The following is a 10,250-nucleotide window of genomic DNA, read 5'->3' on the forward strand; positions in this document are numbered from 1 at the left end:
CATGAGTGGGGGAGGGGCAGAGAGAATTCAAAGCAAGCTCTGTACTGTCAGTACAGAGCCCAACACAGGCTTGAACCCATGAACCTTGAGATCATGGCCTGGGTCGAAATCAAGAGCTGGATCCTTAACCATCTGAGCCACCCAGGTGCCCTGCTTTTTTATTTTAAAAAATATGAATCTAGGGGCACCTGGGTGGCTCAGTTGGTTGAGCATCTGACAATTGCTTGTGGTTCAGGTCATGATCCCAGGGTTGTGGGATTGAGCCCCGCATTGGGCTCTGAGCTGAGTGTAGAGCCTGCTTAAGATTTTCTCTCTCTCTCTCTCTCTCTCTCTCTCTCTCTCTCTCTCTCTTTCTCTCTTCCCTCTGCTCCTCTCCCCTGATCATGCTCTCTGTCTCTAAAAATAAAATAGAATAAAAATATTAATCTAGTGTGTGGCTTCCAAAGTTGGATGCTTAAAGATGGTCCAACAGAGACACAAGATTTGGGAAAGTCTAGAAAATTAACAGTACCAGGAATCAGAAGTAACTCTGGAACTGACTTTATTTGTTATGGAACAAACTTGAAAATTATGTAAGATCCATCATATCTGTAAGACTCTTGCTGACCTCAGTGGAACTCCCAAGGAAATCCATGGTTTAAAGAGAATTGAAAGTAGGTTTTGAGGTTCCAGGTAATGTGGTTGCTGTCAATGCTTAGCATTTCCCTTCATGGTACAGATTTAGTTTTCCATTATTCATCCTAAAAACAAGGTAATGGAAGACATCAAGGATCAAGAAATTGTGGCACCAACATAGAAAGAAAATGGGATTATTTAAAAATAACATGGGAGGAACCTCCACACTGGTTTCCAGAATGACTGCACTGGTTTGCATTCCCACCAACAGTGCAAGAGGGTTTGCTTTTCTCCATATCCTCACCAGCATCTGTTGTTTCTTGAGTTGTTAATTTTAGCCACTCTGACTGGTGTGAGGTGGTTTCTCAGTGTGGTTTTGATTTGTATTTCTCTGATGATGAGTGATGTTGAGCATCTTTTCATGTGTCTATTAGCCATCTGGATGTCTTCTTCGGAAAAGTGTCTATTGATGTCTTCTGCCCATTTCTTCACTGGATTATTTGTTTTTCAGATACTGAGTTTGGTTAAGTTCTTTATAGATTTTGGATACTAACAGTGTGGAGGTTCCTCAAAAAAATAAAAATAAAACTACTCTACGATCCAGCAATAGCACTACTAGGAATTTATCCAAAGGATACAGGATTGCTGATCCATAGGGGCACATGTACCCCAATGTTTACAGCAGTGCTTTCAACAATAGTGAAATTATGGAAAGGGCCTAAATATCCATCAACTGATGAATGGATAAAGAAGATGTGGTTTATATATACAATGGCATACTATTGGGCAATGAGAAAGAATGAATTCCTGCCATTTGCAGCAACGTGGGTGGAAGTGGAAGGTATTATGCTAAGTGAAGTAAGTTAGTCAGAGAAAGACAGGTATTATATGGTTTCACTCATACATGGATCTTGAGAAACTTAACAGAAGACCATGGGAGAAGGGAAGGGGAAAAAATAGTTACAAACAGAGAAGAAGGGAGGCAAACCATAAGAGACTCTTAAATACAGAGAACAACCTGAGGGGTGATGAGGGGTGGTGGGGCAGAGGGGAATATGGGTGATGGGCATTGAGGAGGGCACTTGTTGGGATGAGCACTGGGTGTTGTATGTAAGCAATGAACCACTGGAATCTACCCCCAAAACCAAGTGCACACTTTACACACTGTATGTTAGCCAATTTGACAATAAATTATAATTTTTAAAAAAGAGAAAAAAAATCACATGGGTAAAAGCAGCTGTAGTCTTGGGCTTGCCTGTTTCACACTGACCCGCTTTGAGAATTGTGACTTTCTGCCCACTACTTTCTTGGCTCAGATCTAGGTGCCTTATATATAAAGTGAGAGAATGGGTATCTGGTGTTTTTTCCAGCTCTAACTTTTATGGCTACGGGGCACACTTACCTTTAACATTCATTTATTTCTGCAGTAATGGTTTATTGAGCTCTTAATATAATACTGGCACTATCAAAAACAAGAGAGGTATAATTTTTACCTCCTTACTACCTTAAGAGGTGAGCAGTCATTAATTTTGAAAGCGGAGACGTCCAACTCTTTCTTAGTCACACATTCTAATTTTAAGCAGCCTTATAATCATCTTATTTCTTGTGGATGGACAGGAGTTCAATTCTTCAATGTTTGCATGGCTCACCAAATCCAATCTTTCAAGTTGTTACTTAAATTTAAAATACACTTTAATGGTCAATACTAAGTAATCTATAGGACTCACAGCCCTCCTTATCCTCTGATGCATTTTGTTTGCTGTCATCTGCAAAAACGAAAACTCCATGGAAGCAGGAAGCAGGAGGCAATGCTGTGTGTTTCGCTCACCAACTTACCTCCATGTGAGCAATTCCTGGTACACAGTGGATGTTTAATAAATATCTGGTAAATGAATGATTCAATAATAAATTTATTCCTACTTAAAAATCTGAATGTATCACATTCTTTCAGAAAATGATTGAATTTATTGTTCAAAGGTTAAGTACCTTTTATGTTTTCTTTGGACAAACACCCAAGGCACTACTGAGAGAAAACTACAGAGACACATGGAAAAATGTTCTTGTATTCCCTGTGGATCAGAGTGATAGTTCCTGATACAAATAAACAGAAAGTCATCTTACCTTTTGGCTTCATTAAATACACAGAGGTTACCATAGGTTTTTCCATCAGAACCACAGACTGGTTTGTAGATAGACTGACATTTTGTATTTCCATTTGGGTTCTTGCTGCTGGTACTGCCAGTCTGCAGTCATGTGAAAGACCATGCAGTAAATATAGGGAACTCAATTTAATTCTGATATTGTGATAAGACAATAGTCATTGCTCATTAGTTATTGATGAAGCATTGCACTAAACCTATCATTTTGTTAATCCCTTTTTTTTAATTTAAACTGCACAACAATTCTGAAAGAAGGATAGATTTTGCTCCATTGTATAATCGCAGGCATACAGTGCATTTAAGTGATAAGTCCAAGACCAGATATAGATTAAATACCCAAGTTGGGGTTCAGAACCTGAATGATGTGACTGCAGAGCCCTTGCTCTTATTAATGTCACACTGCCTCCACTTTAATGCTTTGTAGACAAGCCTTCTCCTGCCCAAGGAAACAACAATTCTGGAAAAGTTATAGTGGCAAATACAAAACACATGTGATCATCGTTTATTGAAACTTTCTTTTTCTTTGACCCATGAAAGCAAATGAGGCAGGAGGTAGGACTGTGCAGAGTGGAATTAAGTCCTACCTGAAGCACTTCCTTGGAATCAAGTTATAGAATGACAGAAGTCTGTGAACGGAAAGGAGTTTTGACAGCAGATTATAACAGAGACACTAAGTGAAACTGTGAGGATATTCAGTAGGTGGCTCAGTCTTCTCAGGACCAAGGAAGATGAACAAGTAGTTCAGTCTTTTCCATTGGTTGACACTCCACTACCATTTTCATACCAATTGAGAAAGTTTAAGTGACAATGTAAACACCCAGAAACACGCTGGTGGTGGCAGTAAGGTCTGAATGGCAGGGGTGTCCCTGGAAGATTACTACTTCATGCCAGCCTAGATGTAAAAACCAAGAGGGACAGGCGATTTTCATTTGCAAGAGTGCTGAGTAACAACAACTTATGATGTAAAAAATGAAGTTCCCATTAAGATAATGAGATTGAAGAAGTGTTCTACAAAACTGTTTTGGATGTACTAAGTGAGTGTTCAGGGTCAGGGTTAAATGGAATTAGGAGGAAGACAGTTGGGAGAGAGAGAGACTGGCAAGGCTTCACGGCAGGACTCAAAGGGAATATAGGAGTCATGGATGTGCACCTGATTACAGTGATGTCTCCCGTACATCATTTATTCACCTATCTGAGAAACAGTTCAAAAGAACCTATTATATGCCTGTCTTATACTAGAATCGGGGGATACAGATATTTTTAAAAAAAGGTATTTTCTTTAAGGAGTTCATGTGCTGATTGAACATAATGAAGATCAATTACAAAGCAATATGGTATATTCTATGATAAAGGCTATCATTGGTATTAGAAATACATTTGTGGAAAATCAGAGGATTCTGTAAAACATGGATGTGTGACTAAGAGTGCCATGAAATGTCCAATCATACATGGACATGGGATCCAATCATTAAAAAAAATCCTTAAGAATACAGGAGTACTGATGCATAGGGGCACTTGTACCCCAATGTTTATAGCAGCACTCTCAACAATAGCCAAATTATGGAAAGAGCCTAAATGTCCATCAACTGATGAATGGATAAAGAAATTGTGGTTTATATACACAATGGAGTACTACGTGGCAATGAGAAAAAATGAAATATGGCCCTTTGTAGCAACGTGGATGGAACTGGAGAGTGTGATGCTAAGTGAAATAAGCCATACAGAGAAAGACAGATACCATATGGTTTCACTCTTATGTGGATCCTGAGAAACTAACAGAAACCCATGGGGGAGGGGAAGGAAAAAAAAAAAGAGGTTAGAGTGGCAGAGAGCCAAAGCATAAGAGATTCTTGAAAACTGAGAACAAACTGAGGGTTGATGGGGGGTGGGAGGGACGGGAGGGTGGGTGATGGGTATTGAGGAGGGCACCTTTTGGGCTGAGCACTGGGTGTTGTATGGAAACCAGTTTGACAATAAACTTCATATATTGAAAAAAAAAATCCTTAAGGCCATGCTCAGGAGTTTGGGTCTTATCTTCTAGAGAGTATGGTGCTACTGAAGAATTTCGAGCAGGGGAGTAATAGATCGGGTCAGATTTGTGATTTAGAAATAAACACCACTTGAGTGGCTTGTAGATTATGGATGGGATGGAAATGGGCATGAATGTTAAATCTGGCAAGGGTAGGGACTCCGTTCACAAAGGTCTGATCTAGTCCAGTATAGGTAGAAAGGCTGGAGTGGAAGACAGAAGAAAGGAATGAGAAATGGAATGGAAGAGCATGACACTCATTAATGACCATAGGTATGAAAATAACCATCCCCAGATTCCTTCGCCTTTTGTTGAATCCGTGTCATCACAACGTGTGGGTCTTTAGTAGAGTATATTCTGTTAACAATTTCAAGTCTTGGAAAATTGAATAGTTGAGGTAAGTTGACCAAGGGGAAAAAAAAAGAGATTAACACCAACCTGAATCTCCATTATATTGGTATTCAAAGGGTTGCCCGCATTTTTTATTTCTTCTTGATTGTAAAAAGGCTTTGATTTCCCTTGTTGGCTAGACAATCCTGGTCTTCCTTGGTGGTTAGATGACCCTGGCTTTCCTTGCTGGCTAGATGACCCTGGACCCCCTTGCTGGCTGGAAGACCCTGGCTTCCTTTGCTGGCTAGATGATCCTGAAACTCCTTGCTGGCTAGATAACCCTGAGCCCCCTTGTTGGCTAGAAGATCCTGGTTTTCCTTGTTCATTAGAAGCTTCTGAATTCCCTTTTGGATTAGAGTCTCCTGAATTCCCTTGCAGTCTTCCAGGCTGATTGAAAACTCCTGGCCTTCCTTGCTGATTAAAATCCCCTGGTTTCCCTGGCTGGTTAGAATACCCTGGTCGTCCTTGGAGACCAGATATTGCTTGTTTTCCTTGGGTGTTGCCTCCTTGCTTATTAAATTCCTTTTGTTCTCCTTGATGGTTAACTTCATGTTTTCTCTGTCGAATAAATGCAGGTTCTGAACCCTCTTCTGGTTTAAAAACACTTGTTTTCAAAGCCTGGGTTGAAGACACTGAAATGATGCCATAAGCACAAAAATAAAAGTAAAGTCATTTAACTTTAAGAGTTTTAAATCAACAGCATTCATCCCAAGTTGTAGTATGTATTTAACACCTCTTTCAGTTGTTTTTAATCAAACCTCAGACAGAAGCTTCCCATAACTTCTTACAACCTTAATATTTTGGGTCCTCTATTTTTTTCTTAATTGTATTACATGGTTTCTAAAAATCACGGCGTTGGGGTGCCTGGGTAGCTCAGTGGGTTAAACATCTGACTTTTCTCGATTTCAGCTCAGGTCATGATATCGAGGCCTGTGTCGGGCTTTGCTGACAGCTCAGGGCCCACTTGGAATTCTTTCCCTGTCTCTGCTCCTCCCCTACTCATGCTCTTTCTCTATCAAAATAAATTTAAAAAATAAATAAAAATCGTGGGGTCAAACTGGCTTGTCCCATTTCTAAATCAGAATCTGAATTACTTGAACTGAACTATCTGAGCTTCATACTACTCCAAATTCCTTGTAATGATTTCCTGAATAATCAAATAGACTCTGAGTTATGCTTATTATAAACTTTCCCTACATCACAAAACCCTTTCCCATATTCCCGACCTCACCCTACAGAAGGTGCTATCAGCAGTTTTCTAGACATAAAAACTGCCAGTCGTGAGTCCTCATTCCGTATTCTTTTCTCATCTCTATATATGCTTTCTGTAGCTGTTTTCTTCCCACCTTGCCCCTGTTCCAAAGGGAACAGCCCACCATTTCCCATAGGGGTCCTAGCATCAACCAGTCATACTCTCTCCAGTGGTTATTTCTTTCTTTCTTTTGTACTCAAACTATTCAAGGAAATGGTAGATATTATATGACTATTTCTTAATACCTACTTTTCATAACTCATCTATTTCTTGAATTTATTTTGGAAGTTCATCCATCACTATATATATGTATATGTAAATATATATACATCACTATATATATATGTATATATATACACATATATAGGTACATACATACATATATATTTCCAGCAGGGGAGTAATAGATTGGGTGAGATTTGTGAGATATAGATATAGATATAGATATAGATGATATAGATATAGACAGATATAGATATATAGATGTAGATATGGTTTATTCAAATTTCTACTCCCAAATAAGCAGGGTTTAGACAAAAATCCATGAGCAAATGGAATGGCTTTATGGCTGTTAAGTGCAATGGTATTCTACTGGGTCTTATGTTTCTTGTCCTTGGTTTGGTACAAGTGTTTCTTTTTGACTTCCTCGCCTTTTCTGTTTAATGATTTTCTTTTCCCCTTTACTTTCTCAATTTGGGGTTTCTGAAAAAGCTTTATTCAAGCTTGCATTGTTTTTCTTCGCAGGCTTTCTCCCTAAGTTTTTCATTTTATACAACCTGAAATAATTTCAGGGTAGGTAGTTCCAAATCTGTGCCTAGAGTCTCCGTTGCATTTGCATTTGATCCTCTTTTTATTTCCACAAGTGTACACACTTGTACCTTCAGGTAAATTTAACTAAAATCAAATGCATCATTAATTGTTATCCGTTGAGCATGCCATTGTCTACTCTATCACTGGTGGTTAAGGTCTTAGCCCAGGCTCAGGAATTTAGCACTTAGTAACCTGGTGTACTAACTGTGGTGTAGCGTGTGGTAGGACGGTCATGGGTGTAATCTAGCCATCCTTTCAACTGACCAGAACTATATTTGAAGGGTCCATTACCATGCCAGAGCTATAGAAAGATCTAGACACACAACCATGAATAAGGGATTGTTATTCTACCCTGAAGAAGCTGGAAAGTCTAATAATGCGTGTAAACAAGCAAACGGGCATTTATGGTAGCTTGATTAATGCTATCCTGTGAAAAATAAATTAGACAATAGACCCAGAGTCAAGATAGCAGGTAGTAGGGCATCATGTCTCCATCCTGGAGGAGGTGACACAGATAGGAAGTATAGGCTATAGCCAGAAAAATGGATAAGGAAATAATTATTTTCAGCAGAGAGATGAGCATTTGCATGAGTTCTAAGACTCAAAAGTATTCCTTAACAGGCACTAACTTTGAGCAGAAATCAATTAAAATAAGGTTGTGGATGAAATGGTAAAAAATAGATCAGCTGATCTATATTCTTTGTTAATTATGTTTTTTATTTTTAAATAGGTCTTACAAGCAAATTACATCAAATTTCAAAGACATAAAAGGGTAGTTTAAAGTAACTTTCCCTTCCTCTCCTGTCCCAACACTCCTTGGACACAATTACATTCAACAGGTTTTTCTGTATCATTCAAGAGATGTCTTCTGTATTTACAAACATATTGGGATATATTTTTTCACACAATTAGTAGCACATTGTACACTGTTCTAATACTTATTTTCTCCCTTGACAGAACCGTGAGGTTATATCAATACATATAAAGGCTCTATATCAATACATATAGAGCACCTTTATTATTTTCCCTAATGGCTGAAGAATATTTCACCTGTTAAATTACCATAATTTACCTAAACAGTCTTCTAACAATGAGTAGTGATTGTATTTCCTTCTTTTCCTAGTACAAACAATAATATAATGAAAATCTGATTAATATATCATTTCTCACATGGCTAAATTTGTAAAAAATCAGGGGTGGAATTTTTAAGTAAACAAGGTAACTATAATATCAGAATATGGTATAACTGTTTTTTTTTTTAATCTTTATTTATTTATCCTGAGAGAGAGAGAGACAGGCAGAGAGACAGGGAGAGAGCAAATTCGCTGTCAGCACAGAGCCTGACATGGGGCTCGAACTTATGAATTGTGAGCTCATGACTTGAGCTGAAATCAAGAGTTGGATGCTCAGGCGCTCCTAACCATTTTTTTAAGTTAAATTTTTGTAAAATAGTTATCTGTTCTGTATTTTTGTCCTCTGATGTTACATTCTAAATATACTCTTGGCATTGCTCTATATTGTAATAGGCATTCCCGAATCCTCTCCTTTTGTCACCCTCCAAATCCATATAACTACTACATCTGGCATTAAGGGACTTTCTTCCATCAACAAATGCTTGCTTAATGCGTACTAAACATCATCTAGTAAAGCACTGAAGTACAAAAGAGATATGTTACCTGCCGTTATGGAGCATATATGTTCTAGGGAGGAATTTTATGTATCTATCTATATATTTTTCTTGCAAACATACGTAAACATAATAAGTATACGCATAATATATATTTTTCTCTGATATATATTATAAAAATATAGAATATCTGTGTCATTTATTATCTAGAGAAATTTACATCCTTAGCTGGAAATTTCATCGCTGAAAACAGACCACCTAACTGTATTGAGGTAGGGAACACAGAGAGGTCTGCTGAGTGACAGGCACCTAAGAACTCAAGTAATGGTAGCTACTGCCAGAGTATACGTGATTCTTATGGCAGCCTGTGGGAATGTCTACTTATTTCCATTTTATAAAGGAGAAAACTGAGGCTAAAAAATTAAGTTATCCAAAATAACATAAACAGAGAATTGAAAAGTCAGGGTTTGAACCTATTTCTCTGTGACCACAGAATTTCCTGGATCATCACACAAAACTATATATTTATGGAATATGGACTTGTGAGTATTCACAAACTCCCATAATCCTTTTAGACTGAATTATCTTTCCAGGGTAATGCCTTGCTTTTCCCATTCCTTTGCCTCTGCTTCTCTTCAGTCGTGTCAAACTATTCACTGTTGTCTCACCTTGTCACTATTTTTATGCCTTTGGTCTATATTTATGCTGTCTGAAATTAGCCTCTTTCCTTTCTCTGTCTGATGGAGATTTATCATTTTAACATTTTCTGACAAAGTATTACTAAGTCACTCAACATTTCTGATTCTTTACTTTGAGAGTTGGAAGGAAAGTCATCGAATTTAACTTTTCTTACCTGAGAACATGGCCAAGAACATGAAGGGAAGGAAAATGAAAGCCTTCATGTTAGAGTCAGCTGTTTCAGACCTGGTTGTCGGATGGAGTTAAGGGTAACTCTTCAGTAGATGCTTTCTGAATAACCCGTCCTGATCACTACCATGTTATATATTTGAAAAATCGTCCACCCTAATTGCTAAACACTGTCACTTTGTTTTAAAAAAATTATAGAGTAATTTTCACAAACTGGAAGGTGTTCCTCCTTGAATGGATTGCCATTTTAAAAATTAGCTCCACACCCCAACTCCCATAAATACCCCAAATTTAATATGCTTCTATCAGATATTTGTCTTACAGAAAAAAATAAACATGGCGAAATCCAGCTGGGAAAGTGGTAAGCTCAGTGTTTAAATTTTTTTTTATTGTTGAGGGATAACTTGTCTTCCGTCAGTGCTGTTACTGACCTTGCATGTTTATATGTCCACAATAGGGATTCCCATGACATCTTCCCACATATAAATCATGTGCTAAGTA

General features: G+C 38.0%; 1 protein-coding gene across 2 annotated transcripts; it reads right to left on the bottom strand.

Moving 5' to 3' along the window:
* Positions 1-524: 524 nt before the first annotated feature.
* MARCOL (MARCO like) lies at positions 525-9,864 on the bottom strand. Of its 2 annotated transcripts, XM_019414239.2 has the most exons (4): positions 9,736-9,864; positions 5,242-5,825; positions 2,737-2,858; positions 525-740 (listed from the first exon to the last, which is right to left on the bottom strand). In XM_019414239.2, exons 1-4 carry the CDS (start codon positions 9,782-9,784, stop codon positions 695-697), a joined length of 801 nt encoding a protein of 266 aa, XP_019269784.2. In that variant the 5' UTR covers positions 9,785-9,864; the 3' UTR covers positions 525-694. The 2 variants fall into 2 exon arrangements, with proteins under 2 accessions (XP_019269784.2, XP_019269785.2); XM_019414240.2 differs by lacking the exon at positions 2,737-2,858 and having other exon boundaries at positions 670-740.
* Positions 9,865-10,250: the final 386 nt, after the last annotated feature.

The sequence above is a fragment of the Panthera pardus genome, unplaced genomic scaffold, assembly GCF_024362965.1.
Source record: "Panthera pardus isolate Hobbes unplaced genomic scaffold, ASM2436296v1 HiC_scaffold_2, whole genome shotgun sequence".
NCBI classification, from domain to species: Eukaryota; Metazoa; Chordata; class Mammalia; order Carnivora; family Felidae; genus Panthera; species Panthera pardus.